Below are 15779 nucleotides of genomic sequence, written 5' to 3'. Positions count from 1 at the left end.
AAAAGATTAGCTGCATTACATCCAACAAAATGAAGTTAATGAATCATGTTACATATAAATATAATTCCAAATTACCCTGTTGATTGTAATTCGTAGTGATGGGAAACAAGCAGCACAAGACTTAACAACATCGCGAGGCCATCTACTGATAACTAATGCATAACTTGTTATAACTGTATACTGGTATAACAGGTACCTAACCTAGCTATTTTGGGTGCGATCAGGAAGGTTAAAGTACACTACCTTAACCTTATCATCATCCAACGGGTTGCCAGGTGCCTGGGCTTGCCAGTGTTAATGACTACCCGGAGAATGCGGCTAAAAACTTATTAGTTATTTACACTCATGACCGGATCAAGAAAGTGTGGGGCGTTACCCCCACACCCCCTATACGCCTTCATGGCGTGGTGCTAAGCACAGGGGAGAACTTTACCTTTTTTTATCTTTACACCGGTACTCGTCAAGTTGGCCAGAAGAACTCTCAAAACATTATGGTATGTTCATAAATAATCACCTTTAAGAAGGTGCCAGTACCATCTACCTGGTTTTTTCACCTTTTTTTGTCTTTTTCAAAGCTTTTTGTCTTTACGGGAACTGAAGGAGGGAACTTTAGTTCATGAAACAACTTATTTACATTTTCATGTTGTGATATTAATTTCTTGTTGATAGTCAGTGACATATTATTGAGGACTTTCGAGTACCTATTTGGACTACTTGAATCTGTTATGATAACTTTACGACTAACTTGTTGTAAGCATAAACACCATATCGTTCGGCCGACCAATTTTACCGTTAGGTTAAAGTGTCACTTCATGAAGTTACACATAAGCTTGTTACCCTTTTGAGATATACTAAAATCCATAGCCCACACACACCATGTAGATCAATTTGTATGTTGTGTTAATTGCATGAGATAGAAAGGTGATTGGGTGTTATAGGATTCATGGGACGTTAAAGACTGCTCAGTTATGATTTACATATCATATCCACATACTCGTCCTGGATGGTCTTTGAAATTCACATGGAGTTCAAACTGGAGTAGCGGGGGTGAAGAATTATATTATGTCATGCTTAGTTATACTCCTGACTAAAAGATATATTCCTCCACAAGCATCCAAAATTATCGTGACTGCGAGTGGTCGAGGCGTCCTAGTGGTGGTTTACCTTCTTACCCTTTCAGACGTACCTACCACTTCCCTTAGTTGAAGCTATTGCTGCAACCAATACCTATACAATGTCTCTTTTAACAGTACTCTGTCACTTCCGTGACAAAAAAAATATCTTTGGAACACACTCAATGGCACTATTTACCTTTCAAAAAATCACTTGCAACCCAGCACCGCAATTAGTGAAGATGAAAGTAAGTACTCTCGCCTGTCCAGACGCTCACGCCCAGCCATAATCGGTCATGCACTTGAAGCTGTAACAGTACCCATTCCAAGGATATTAACCTCTTCGAGCAATGTCCATTCCACAGGGACAATTTCTGTCGCTCATATTGAAAGGAGAATGTGACTGGAAGGATGATTGCGCCACTCCTGTCCTTGCGGAAATATACTTCAGCTGGACCCACGCAATCATAAAGCGACATGTTTTCTCTATTGCACACTATGATCAGTGCTCAGTACCCGGAAGGCCATTTTCACAAACTATGATGGTCAAGTTTCTGGCCGATGATTCCAAGTATCACAGACTGAAATTACTACGGCAACATCCGTACACCTAACGATCTCATTATCCACCGATAGTGAATTCAATGGTTCATAATCAATTGTCGCAATAGTCAAAGTTCCTAATTACAAGGACCATTAAGCCACTAGACTATCATCTACTCTCCTGATGGTCTAAATTATTTTGTAACAGGTATTATGAAGCCATTAGACTATGACCTGCTCTCCTGATGGTCCAAATTATTTTGTAACAGGTATTTTGAAACCAATAGACTATTGTCTGCTCTCCTGATGGTTCAAATTATTTTGTAACAGGGATTGTAAAGCCCCTAGACTATTATCTGCTCGCCTGATGGTCTAATTATTTTGCAACAGAGATTATGAAGCCACTACGCTATTATCTGTTCTCCTGATGGTCCAAACACCTACGCTATTATCTGTTCTCCTGATGATCCAAATTATTTTGAAACAAGGATTTATGCAGCCAATAAAAACATTATGTAGTCTCATACTGGTCCAAGTTCTTAGTTCAAATTATTTATGAAGCCATTAAAGAATAATCTACTTTCAAATTAGTCCATGATCTAAGTTCTTAACTACAAGGATTATGAAACCAGAATATGTTCTCCTAATGGTTCGTTCCTGTCAGAATGGACCATGAAGCCACTCGAGCCAACACTATTCTTGTAATGATTCAAGTGTCCCCGTTTCCTGCCTACAGCTTCACCAAAGAGAGCAATCGATGGAAGACTTAAAACGTCTGTAGTAGTTGAAAAAAAGACAAATTCTGGATTGTTACTAGCAAACCTACAATATATGTAATTTTCTCCCGAGTTTTCCTTGTTTAAATAGGCAATACTTGCACAAAAATGAATCTCTCCAACATCTGACGATGCATTGTCCTGGTCGCTAAATTAGGTTGCATTGAGAGCGTTAGTTCACAAGGAAAAATACACACGACTACCTCGTGACGTGACTTCAATTGTCATGAAGTAGTTTCCAACGTCAGGAGTGAGTCCCACTTAACTAGACGAGTAGACAGACCCCCTCCTAGCTGTTTGCGTTGCGGCCTGTTTATGTAGCGGGCCTCTTATTCCACCCACCCAACTAACTAGAAGTAAGCTTAGTTGCCAACCGAGATATTTTATCGCTAAATGCAGTTAATGGATAAGCCTGGCGCTACGTTTTATTCATTGGGGCAAAGCACTTTTGAGTAACAATCTTGAAACTTTCCAGTTGGAAGGTGGCAACAGTGGATTGGTCCTTAGGCTGTGATTGGCCCCTGATCTTCTGGATCGGTGCGAGAAACCAGTCATTCTGATGTGAAAACCTACAGGCTGCATCAAATCTAGCTGTAATTGTGCATAACTACAACTTCGCAACAAATTTGCCAGCACTACAGGCACTATCGAATAATGTTCTACAAACGTTATTTGTGTTGTGGCAGTCTTAACCCAGTTTTGCCGTTACCACTGCTGTAACTGCTGCTGCTACGACTGCTATTACTACTACTAGTAAAGTCAGTATTAGCAGAAAAATAGTCATTCACTAGCATTGCAGATATAGTAGTTGGTAGAAGTAAACATTATTATTGGAAGTTATACGAGTTATACGGCGGTTAGCTGCTGAACCAATCAGAAAGCGCTTCACAAGTGCGTAACGTACAGTGGGATCCACAAGTATTGCTCGGCAAATTGTCCATGACTACTTTCATTATTTTCTCTCGTATCCTGTTAGATTTTAAGGAATGCATTTTTACTTATGCTGATGCAGAGGTTGCCAGCAGCCTATTTGGCGTTTTGTTCGAATTCTTGAAGCTTTCATTGTAAAATAAAAGAGTGATGGACAATTTGCTTCGTAATAATCATGGATTCCACTGTACGTCGATTGACAGCCAGACTCACGAGCCTCCCCAATGCCGTAATGATAACGTTATCGTCTTGTAACAAAGGACTCCCGGGTTCGATCCCCGGTGGAGGCACATATTGGTTCGGATCCCACTTTAAACTGTAGGTCCAGTCTCGATTGGCCTTTCTGAGCATAAAGTTGACTTAACACAAAGGAGACTCAAGCAAACAAACAGACTCGCTTGTGCGCCAAGGGTTGTGGGAAGACGATGCAGTTAGTGCAAGATCTGACAGCAACACCCTGGTGTCTGTTATGGCAACACTGCTAGCTAAGCAAACAGTGCTAAGAGCAGACCAGCACAGACTTCGTTGCTGCTGTCCCATTCATGAAACGCCTTATGCACAAGTTTTGTATTCGTGTTAGTGTGCTAGCACAATAAATATCGCATGGAAGTCGTTGTTTTCTTAGTAGGCGTGCAAATGTGTATTCGTGTTTTTTTTCTCCTTGGTGCTTGTGTGCCAGCATGACGTCAGCAACTTGCATCTTTGCAGCTAAGGATTGTGAAAACACTTGCGACACTTCAAGAACTCTCCTTGGTTTCATTGATAGGCCCAGCAGCGCAGCACGAATAACCTATAGCGAGCAGTAGTCACACTCAATCCATGCAGCTATTTCATATTTCCAACGTTAATCTTGAAACAGAAGCTATCAAATATTTATCAGTTCTCGATCTTACAAAAAATACAAAGGACCCCCCCCTACACTGTTACTTGAAATATTTAGCTTTAACACAAATGTTTAAAAATTGAATTGACTGAGAATAACGTAACTATCCTGTACCGAAAATTCTAGGCAGGTATAAATAAATTAGGAACTCGTGTCTCAGTCTCGCTCTTGTCTCGAAATGCGAGACTAGAACAATACGTGAAATTCGAGACAACACAGACACTCAATGGCGGAGACTTTGTGTGATGTTTGGACAATTTGCTCAAACCATCTTCCATCGTTGCCATTAAACTTTAAACGGACGTATTCCCGCTCATGAGTACGTTGGGTAGGTTAGGTGTTCTTAGCGTGTTCTCTTCGTGACGTGATGTTTCGTAGGACGGAGCATGTGCATGCGCTCATTTTGACGCCAAAATGTGTAAAAGGACTATGGCTTGCTCCAACCTATTCACAGATTCAACACGTACTTTTCCGTGGAAATCTTCAAAACCAACTGACACAGCCACGGTGAAAAAGATGAAGTCATCAGACATCTGCACTTGTCGTGGACACTTGAAAAAGAGTGGAATTCGTAAGTCATGGCTGTTTTCTCCAAAGGAATTCTCAAGTGCTTCTGCCTTTCTGTCAGCATCGTATAGAAACGCGAAACGAGCTTTGAGTTGAGGTAACTGCACAACCTTTCAAATTCCAAAACGAGCCGACGATGTAATATGGCAAAGTGTGATCTTGAAAGATGGACGATGGAAAATGGCCTTATTCCGTAAAGAAAACTCACCAGTACTTTTGTGCATTCATGGAACGTACCAACAAACAGTGACAAGAAATGTTAGTCTCCTGGTAACGCACACAAATCGTAGTAGAACTTCAAATGGCAGCTGTTATTAGTACTGCTTCATCTACTACTAGCTGCTGCTAATAAAAATAATCGTAGGTTGTCCATCAATATCAACATACTTACTTAAATTAATGAAGCTACATTTTCTTATTTTTTTCAACTGTTATGTCGTTTAATTAGGGTTGCCATATCTCCCCTTTGCCAATTCAGGCTACGCACTTAATAGAAGTTTAAGTTCTAGCGCTAATACACTTGCACATTGTTATATGCTACATAAAAAGGTGTACAATAAAAAAATTTACAGGATATAAAAAGTGTCGAATACAGGATATCTGTTAATCCTAAGTTCCATGCTTTGATTTGTTTTTTTGTTATTTAGCGCCACTTTTCTGCCGATTTTGGCCAATCGCGACGATGAGGATGAATGATGAAGGAACGCCATAAAGAACACCCATGCCCAGGCCAGGATTCGAACCCGGGACCCGTGGCGTCGTAGCGCGCTATCCTAACATCTCTCACGTTAGTTTCATGCGTATTTTGAAAATTATACATTTTTGTGCATATGTATTCTAAGAAAATGGCTGGCATTAGGCAACGAGCTAATCTCGAGACTACAAGTTCAAATCTCAAAAGAATAATCACTGACAATTTTATTAAGATAATCTATTCCTTATTCGGGGAACAATATTCAGCTATTTTTACTCAGCTGTCGATATCTAATTGATCTTTACTTCACATCAATATTCAAAGGCGATTTGCTGGTATACTTAGGTTTATTGTTGTGTGAACCCAACCTCAAACTTCGAAATTTTTTAACTGAACAAATTACATCGTGGGAAACTTCCATTCATCAGTTATGATAATAAAGTTTGCCCTGCTTATTTTTGGCGGCGGTAAACTTCCTTGTGGAAAGCAGCCCTATAAAATCTACCTCAGTGGCGCAAGCACATGGGGGCATTGCCCCCCCCCCCAACCTTGGTCGGAAATGAGTTCTAGTGGGGGCAAGGGGGTCAAACATTGACGGCCAAGTGTACCTGCAGGGGGCAATTACCGCCCAGAACTTCAAATTTCATGCAAATAAAAATACTTTTCCCAAAATTTTCTTGTTCCCTTCGCTCGCAATCCCTACTTTACTTAGTCTTATCAAGTTTAGAACCGTAGCATGGGGACGGCGGGAGACAGCCCTGGGCGCCGAATGATGTAAATTAAAAAATGTAGTAAAATTTATTGATTAATTTGTATTTTTGAGTCTTATTTTATGCACAGAAAGGCTAATTGAGACTCGGCCTATAGCTTAAAGTGGGTTCCGATCCACTGTGCCATGTGCCTCCACCGGGTATCATAACAAGGCAACGATGTTACCACTACACCATCGGGGGAGGCACAGAAGTTGTAAATGATATAATGCCATGACGTTCCGTGAAATAATTTGCACCCTATTAAATTAATATTCATTTCAGCCTGCAAAAATATTAGATAAAAAAAATTTCTTGCTCGCTTCGCTCGCATTTTGTGTTTGTTCACTGTAATGCATTGTAACTCACCAGAGAAATACGACTTGTCGTATTTGATTTTGTTTTAAGTGCATGAACAGTTGTTTGGAGGAAAGGGAAGCATTCACATGTGAGAGACAATTTATGTAATTTTTGCTGTTGGTTTATTGTGAGATGGATGAATTGGTTATGTAATGTATTTAAATAATATATGCTGTATATAATATTTATTAAAGAAACTTTGAATACGCACACAATTTAGTGTCCACGTCGCTCCACATTTTATGTGCTTGTTTTTTGTTATTAATGTGAAATTGAACTTGTTAAAAAAAGTCAAATAGTTTGTTTGAACACATGCTTTAGCACCAACTTCTACCACCTTTTTGCGTAATTTACGAGAATAATAACGTCTTTGATACTACCACTACTAATAGAAATAATAATGTTGGTCCTGGGTTCGAATCCTGGCCTGGGCATGGGTGTTTTCTAGTATCCATTCATCATTTTCATCATGCCATCACTCATCCCCATCTTCATTAGCCAAAAGTGGCCCAAGAAGCAAAGTAAAATAAAGCAAATCAATAATAACAACAATAATAATAATAGTTATAATAACATTACTAGTATTGACATTATTATTTTTATTATTATTGGTACGTTTATCCTGGCACTTGCCCCCCCCCCCCCCAGACAAAAATTCGTGGTTGCGCCTCTGATCTACCTAAAGGGAAGAAGGTGAAATATTGTGTGAGACAGTTCTAAAATAACTGCCCGCAACCAAACTATACGTATATACCGTAGTTTCAAGTTCAAGCAATAATTATCCTCTCCTAGAAAATAAAATAGAAATAAATAACAGCCGCAGAGTTTCCTGCTTTGTTAATAAGGTGTTTCCCAAACGTATTTCATGAAATTGTCATATAAATACGATATGAGATTTCATCTCCTAGTCGCTGCCGGGAACAAAATGACCAGACAGCATGCCTTCTGAAACAGGAATTGTTGAGTTATGGTAGCATCATATGCAATATTCTGCTTAATGGTTTCCATCCTGTGCCTTCCCATCTGTATGGGAATCACGAACCTTAGAGACTGCCGCTTAGAGAAGTGAAAACGAGGAGTCAATGTTGCCAAATCACTCTCGCTATAATTCTCTCCGTGACTCGAACTGATTACTTTGAAAGTTAGGTGGTATTGAAGGGTGCCACACTGTGGCAGGCACAGTATGGCTAGAATCCTTCTATTTAAAAGTAACAAACCTCCGCGCATGAACTTGTTGATGCGACTTTCAAAGTTCACTACAAGATGTCGATGCAGTGCAAAAGTAATAAAGATACCAACCAAGCATTCTGATTCAGCTTAAGAAAAACACACAGTTTAAGTTCAAGCTTACCAGGCTATTAAAATTTCGAGTTGTATAAATAAGTCCTCCTTCGATTCGTTCGCAGTCAGCATGATTCCTAGGTTTCCGAACATTAGTAGAACAATCCTGGTTTGAAAATGTATGAAATGGTGTGGGTTGACGTTGGGACAATTAAATCTAAGAAGCAATTTAAATTTTATTGTTTGGATTTCCGAGACCTTTAGTTGTCCAAACTGAAAACATAAAGGGTAACTGAAAACTTTTTTTTATATTCGTTAATGCTCTATTCGCCGCACAGCTGTCTCGTAAATTGTGACATCGTACTTCATCTGAGACTGTTCAAGCAGTGTGGTCTTTCGTAATTAAGCCAGTTATCACAAAATCGCAGTGTAACGTCGTTACAGAACTGTATGGAAAAAATAACGCTATCTGACGCCGGTTAGAGACTGGTAGTGCTCATCTCCAAAAAAGAAGAAAAGAAAGCAATATACTTTTAAAATACCTTTTCATATCCTGTAAGGAGTCTCACTATTCTGTTTCCGGTTTGAAAACTAAATGACACTGAAACCCTGGCAACAATTTTGATGCGTTTTGTAATTATCATCATCATTATTGTAATATTATTTTTTCAACAATAGAGCTAGTTATGTTCCAAGTTGCGTGCACACTTTATACTGGACACCTTCCTTCGACATTACTCATGCAGAGCGTGTGAATGTTTGTTGGAGATTTTCATTCGTGCCTGGCACCACTGCTGAAGCAGATGGGCATGACAACTTCTCCCAGCTACCATGTGGGAAGCTGTGATGATGTTAGGGAGATGACCTTGTACATATACATATGCGAGTGTGTGTGTGTGTCAGGTGGTGGAATGGGTGTAACCCGCTTTGTGGCCGCAGCTACAAGCTCAGCCTCTCTCTCTCTCTCTCTCTCTCTCTCTCTCCATCTCCATCTCTCTCGCTCCCTACTCCCACGGAAAAACTTCTAAGACAATCATTATTTTTATTCACCGGAAATTGGTTAACATCACGTGGTCTAAGGGCGAGGTTGCGCTCAAGGAGACGGAGGTGTGCACGGGCTCTAAACTTGACAAGGACGATGACATTCCAGGGCGACGGGAGGGAATTTCATTCAGAAAGAACAGGGGCGGTCTTCTAGCCCACGCATATGTGCAGAAAGGTTAGTTGTTCGCTCGGCTGTTATTTACATAACGCTGAGAATTGATCGGCCATTGTAGCGTGTGATCGTTAAGAGAAACTTTTGCCATTCACCACTTAACAGTGAATGGGCACTTCGTGTAATATGACCCTTATGGATACCTTTCACTTTCATTCAGACAGAATGGCTGATTCTTCAATGGATCTCGTGACAATTAAAGTACTTTTATTTTTCTATTCCCGCCCCGAATAACGTTTATGGCATTATGTTGATCGTGTCACAGCACACTCTAAAACATCAGGGTTTTTTTTGGTTGGTTTTATAAACATCGCTTATTTGTACCAATAGGTTAACCGCGATAAAGATGCGTGCTAACGATCGATGGAAAAGTAAACACGACCTTCCTGTTGTACAGTCATGAACACTTCTGGGTTTTAACAATTGTCCGTAACTGTACCATCGCTGAATTAACCCAAATTGATGTCCCTTGTGTCAGCCTTGGCGGTAGATCACGATCTCTACTGGAAACGCTCTGGGTCCGATCCTTGGCCACGTCATGAACGTTCCTTCTCGTATATTCTTTTATCTACCTCATCAACTCACTCAAATGGGTGGAAAATGACTCAAATTACCACACTTCAATGTAAGTATATGATCAGCACGTCGACTCTCATTGCCATTTTCAGCCGCCTTTGTACAGTCATGGACACTTCTGGGTTGTACTGATCTAATTGAAAGTCAATCCAATTGTTGCACTCAAGAAGTGCCCATGACACTATATCGGAGTCAAACTGACTAATATAGAAAGTCCACATAAGATATTCGGATGTGGAATTTCCCACTGCTTCGATGATATCAGGTTTCTAAAAACCAAGGTGGGGAAAAAACAAAATACAATTATTTCTTGGAATGTGGAATATATTTGGAGTAGGAAGGAGGTTGATTTCCATAATTAATCCCATTGTATTTCTGATCGCCCCCTTTGGGCTATTGGGGAGGGGCTCTTAAATGAGGGGAATATTCACACGTGGACTAGATTTATTGTTTTAACTGGGAGTCCTTTTACTTTTTCTGGTGGAGATATTTTACACAATGACAAGTTTTTTATAAGGGGTGATATGATCAAACGTTTTTCTTTTTTAAGGAATGCTGCACCATCACCCCCCCCCCCCCGCCTCCGTTTTTCCATGACTGTGATTGCAATATAATTCTAGGCTTGCTCTAGAATACACAAGAAGAGAAGTAGTACCAATATATACAAAACAACTTACATTTTCAGAATGCTGAATGAGTGCCTGTCTAACCTAACCTAGAATTGTATGATTTATATCTTGTAAACTTTCTAATATAGTGTTCCTACTATGTCCGTAAGTGTTTATTTTGCTTTCCCAGAAAACAGACTGTCTAAAATGAGGTAGTCCGTATAATACTAAAGTACCGGAAAACAATTGGAAGTGAATTTGATATAGAACAAATTAGATTACCGAATTATCATCTAACGCGTTTGTTTCTTTACATTCAAGTCTATAAATATGGCAGTAATATATACAGCGATAGAAGTGATACCAGTGTTATTTGTTTTTCTTGTTTCAGATCTTGCGGCTATCCATAAGATGGTAGATTATGACTTCGACGGAATCTGTCCAAGTTGCAACATGCCTTTCGACAAAGGAAAAAAGAGGAAGCTCATTGACAGCTGCGGCCATGAGCGCTGCTACTCCTGCATGTTCAAGAACGAGGCGTGCCCGCTGTGTGCCGTCGATGGTAAGTAGGCGACTGTAGGTTTCTTAAACTTTGCATATACGGGACGTTTGTTGTAAAAAGAAGTGGGAATTCCCCCTTATTACAGGACGTTTGTTGCCAAAAAGCAGGAATTTCTCCTTGTTACAGGACGTTTGTTGCAAAAAAGCAGGAATTTCCCCTTATTACAGGACGTTTGTTGCCCAAAAGCAGGAATATCACCACGTTACAGTACATTTGTTGTCAAGAAGCAGAGATTTTCCCTTATTACAGGACGTACATTGTCAAATCGCAGAAATTCCCCATTATTACAGGACGTTTGTTGCCAAAACCAGAAATTTCCCCTTATTACATGACGCCTGTTGCCAAAAAGCACCACGTTACAGGACGTTTGTCAAGAAACAGACATTTTCCCTTATTACAGGGTGTTTTGTAATTTTAGAGGGGGTGTTATTAAAGCTTGATGGATATGGTATTCTGCGGGTTGTTCTTTGCATTGAACTACTCGCTATTAATTATAACATTTATTTTGATTTGGGATTAGTGTTGTGGGTATTTGAATAATTAATCTTGTTTTTCTTCGACAAGTTGATTTAAAGGCATTAGTTGCATATTCATCTGTGGCACATGGTTTCCATTATTACAGAACGTTTGTTGTTCAAAGCGGAAATTTCCCTCTGTTACAGGACGTTTCTTGCCAAAAAGTAAGAAAATTCCTCATTACATGACGTTCGTTGTCAAGAGCAGGAATTTCTGTTTATTATATGACAACTATAATATTGATTAACTGAACCATAATTCTGTAGTAATAAGCATTTTTTTCTTACTCCCCCCCCCCCAAATTTGAACTGCTCCTTCGCAAGGCAGACGACCAGTGTTAGCACCCCCGGAGGGAATCTATCGCCCCCCGGACAAAATTGTACAACAAAACCAAAGTATAAAACTTTTCTGCTACTGTTGTTTCCCTAGCATCAGACTGCATTACTTTGTGTGGCGAATATTTTTGGCTTTATATTTCCCTCTGTAAATAACAACGCCCACACTTGTCCAATCTTACAGAAGAAGCAGAATAAAACTGGTGACTGCAATAGCCTTATCTCATCTCATCTCTCCCATCTCGAATGTGCAGTAGTGCTTTCCACACCAAAAGCGCCGACTCGTCATGAAAGCCGACGCGGTATTTTCTTTGTAATTGATACACAACAGTATATTTGTAAAGGATAAGAAAATCGATTGTTGAGTTAAAGGTGGACTGACTGAAAAGTGTTGAGTTAATTTGATTTGATTTATTTTACTTCGCTTTTTGTGCCACATTTGACTAATATGCGAAGATGGGGATGAGCGATGACATGATGAAATTGGTGAATGGACACTCTCAAACATTCATGCCCAGGCCAGGATTCGAACCCAGGACCCCTGGCGTCGTAGCGCAATGTGCTAACCACTCCGCCACGGGGACCGGCAGTGTTGAGTTAAAAAAAAAATATTTATGCGATTGTTAGAAAACTATTGCAAATACTATTGACGAAGAGCTTGCTGCTCTTGATTTAACATACGATGATATTGTTGCTTTCGGCTTTGATGGTGCCTCAAATATGGTTGGGAATGTTGGAGGTGTGAGAACGAAGCTTTCCAAAAAGGCTCACAAAGAGATTCTGTATATGCACTGTAGAGCGCCCATTTTGTCTCTTGCAGTGGCTTCCTGCAGGAATAAAAACCAAAAGGTAAAAAGATTTTTCTGTTTAGCAAGTCGCCAAAAAAGGAAAATATTTTGCACGATATTCAGGCAATGATCAATGATCCAGTTATCAAGATTCCAGAATGTATTGAAGTCGGATGGTTGTCGCACTACAGAATAGTCAACGCTCTCTCCAGAAGTTTAAAGTCAGTTTCAATTGTTTGTGAGCATATCCACAATGAAGGGGCGGATCTTGCATCACTGGCAGGAGGCATCTTGCTGGATATAATATATATTAAAATTTTAATTTTTACCTGCAATGAAATCCTCAGTGCACTTTCTATCCCCAGCAACACTTTGCAAAAGAAGGATTTGAGTCTGGCCAAAGTCATCCTTCTAATTACTTAAACCAAATTGCATTTGCAGGATATGCAAATCAGTGTGAAAACATCAACAGTGATTTGCAAAAAAAGTATTTATTTATTTATGCTTTGCACTTCTACAGAGGATTGAACCTCCAATTACAGAAGGCGTACACTGTGTTTGATTAATACAATATAAATTACATGGAAATATACAAACACATATTCATTCATTCACGTACAATACATATAACATACAACATACGTAACGCATGAGATATATACACACTATCTACATACATTTAGGCAAGAGGTTTATACGTAATTCACAAGTATTGCACACTGTAAATGGTAACATTTACATTAAACAATCTATATTCTATCAGAGGGTCAGACCATCACTGGCGACTACTACTGCACACTTCTGGACAAGTTGCGAGGCGCTCTGAAAGAAAAACGGCGCGGCATGCTCACGAAAGGCGTTCGTCTCCTGGCCGATAATGCACCCTCTCACTCTTCGCAAGTTGCGATCGAGAAGGAAAGGCAATGTGGCTATGAAATCTTGCCGCATCCACTATATTCTCCCGATCTCGCACCAAGTGACTTTTTCTTATTTCCCGAAATGAAAAACCGTTGCGAGGTCGGCGATTTGACACCACAGATGACGCCATTATGGGGGTTGAGCAATGGTTTTCGTCACAATCCAGGGAGTTCTACAACGAGGGCCTTCGGAAGGTCAAGAAACGATGGGAGAAATGTGTGGCTATGGATGGTTACTATGTAGAGAAGTCCTAAGTCCCTCAATATAAAACAATAATTCTAGCTCGTTTAGAACAGGGTGATTGTCAAAACTTTACGATACCCCCTCGTATTTCACAGATGAGATGCAAAATGCCTCCCAGTTCTCTGGAATGCCCCCCGGAGCTAATTTTCTGAAAGAAAATCTGCAGACGACCTAGGCTGCTAAAAGTCTCCAAAAGTACCGTTTCGTTCACCATCCTTTCATTGAAACACACTATCTTGTGCTACCATAAAATGGAACAACAAAATATCCGCATTCTTCGGATAGTAACAACGTTCCGTATCCGATTTTATTTTGATGACCATTCAAAGTAAACAATCAGACGCTTTCATGATGAGATGTTTGAAGTTGCGTTCTGTTTTGTCATTTCTTAACCCACGCTGCAGTTTTATCTGGTACACACTATGTATGTATGCATACAATTACGTGGTTTGAAAGGAATGTGCCGACTGTCTACGCTACAAGTACAATAACATGAATTGCCTCAACTACTGGTGCAAGTTGTTCAGGGCTGCTTATCTCAAAATAGCGGTGACGGAACGTTGTTCTTCTTTAAAGTAGCTACTTGTAAGTCACGTGTGGGCGTATTCTATCACTTTCGTCTCATTTTTCACAATCTAATCCACCTGTATTTTGCATACTTGCTCAGTTATGTTAGCGAGTTACGTAAATGTTAAACATGGAGACTGCACAGCCCAAGGAAGTGGAAGGTTCTGTTCTTTCCAAGTCAAGCCATTTTTCTTTTCTTTTTGTCTCTAGTTCGACATACAGGTTAATGAATTAGGAAACAGCATTTTTCTTCCTGTAGCCTGTGCTTCTTGTTCGATCTTTGAAGTGTTTTCTTCCCTTCCTTCCAAGTAAGTTGTTTTATGTGTATTCTGAATATTTTCAATACAGTTTAGATTCCAGAAGCATTTATAGAAAGAACACGGATATATGTTGATATGAACTATAGGAAATGCCTTCAGAAACTATATGTATTTTCACCTTTTTCACATTTTTACATTAAAACTGTATAGACACTTTCTGGCACTTAAAGAATGAAGCTCAACCACACTGATTTAATGGCTTCACTTGGACTACAGTTTGGCAATAAAAATCGTAAAATTGAATGAGTTGTTTATGAGGGGGGAGATGAGAGCTAAAATGGTCAATTGTCGATCTTTAATCACTCTTAACTGCAGCAAATGAGTTTGTTGAGGGATAAATTACCAATTTTTCGACCACGGTAACTTCCATAAAATTAAACTTTTAAACCAACATTTTCGTAGAAGTTAGATACACTGAATCACTTCGTCTGGCTTTGTATTTCAGAAAGAAAAAAAAGAGGTCAAGTCTGTTTCAAGATTACATTTTTTAAATCTACTGTAACCAAAACTTGGAATTGCATATAATGTAATTGATCCGCGGGGCTGAATAGAGATGAACGTGCTTCCCTGGAATCCAAAGCGTGTTTTTTTGTTCTTGAACTAATTCTAGTGCGCCTTCCTTGTTGTACGAACTCAAGTTACAATAATTTCAAAATGCTTCACCTGGTAGAATTTGAACGAGTTAACGTTTGGCAGCACTTGGTACCGGTCATAATTACATAGAATCCATTCACGAGTCTTTCATGGTGCTCGTCTAGTTAAGAATGAACAATTTAGCATGTTGCGAACTTGTTCTCGAAACCCGCCCCCATTTTTTCCCATTGTAGTTAATGAATCAAGAAACCTGCCCGTTGTGTAACAGAGAAGTACTCAATACAATAGGGGAAGTTAAGTAAGTGAAAAAGAAACCATCGGCGCTCTCTTAATCTAAATTCGGAACACTTTTTATGGTAGAATGGGGCAAAACTAGTTCAAGTTCCACGGGCAAGAAGCACTGTTGACTAATCAGTTCTTTCTGTCCATTTAGTTTTCTCTTCCAAGGACGCAACAGCTGCTTATTACTATTTCTTCTACTTGAACTCGAATGCGTTATGCAACTGTGTAGTTTCGTGCCATTCATTATGCTTAGACGCCGCAGAAAGTCACGTCACTTTTTCTCATTTCCACAATAAACCCAATTCAACAAGTAACCTGTTGGTCCAACATCCTGTGCTGTACGACAATCAATTCTCTTG

At 39.7% G+C, this 15779-nt stretch overlaps 1 protein-coding gene across 6 annotated transcripts in view; it reads left to right on the top strand.

Moving 5' to 3' along the window:
• Window positions 1–15779, top strand: part of rols (zinc-RING finger and ankyrin repeat domain-containing protein rolling pebbles) — a 717828-nt gene that overhangs the window by 647981 nt on the left and 54068 nt on the right. For all 6 annotated transcript variants that reach the window (XM_083141143.1, XM_083141138.1, XM_083141149.1 and 3 more), the window contains one exon: window positions 10687–10857. In XM_083141143.1, the coding sequence (XP_082997269.1) occupies window positions 10707–10857 (151 nt within the window). In that variant the 5' untranslated portion in view covers window positions 10687–10706. The remainder of the gene's footprint in view (window positions 1–10686; window positions 10858–15779) is intronic.

This window comes from Lepisma saccharinum, chromosome 1, assembly GCF_977018435.1.
Source record: "Lepisma saccharinum chromosome 1, izLepSacc3.1, whole genome shotgun sequence".
Lineage (NCBI taxonomy): Eukaryota > Metazoa > Arthropoda > Insecta > Zygentoma > Lepismatidae > Lepisma > Lepisma saccharinum.
The sequence above is the reverse complement of the archived record's forward strand: the minus strand, read 5'-3'. Positions and strand labels throughout refer to the sequence as shown.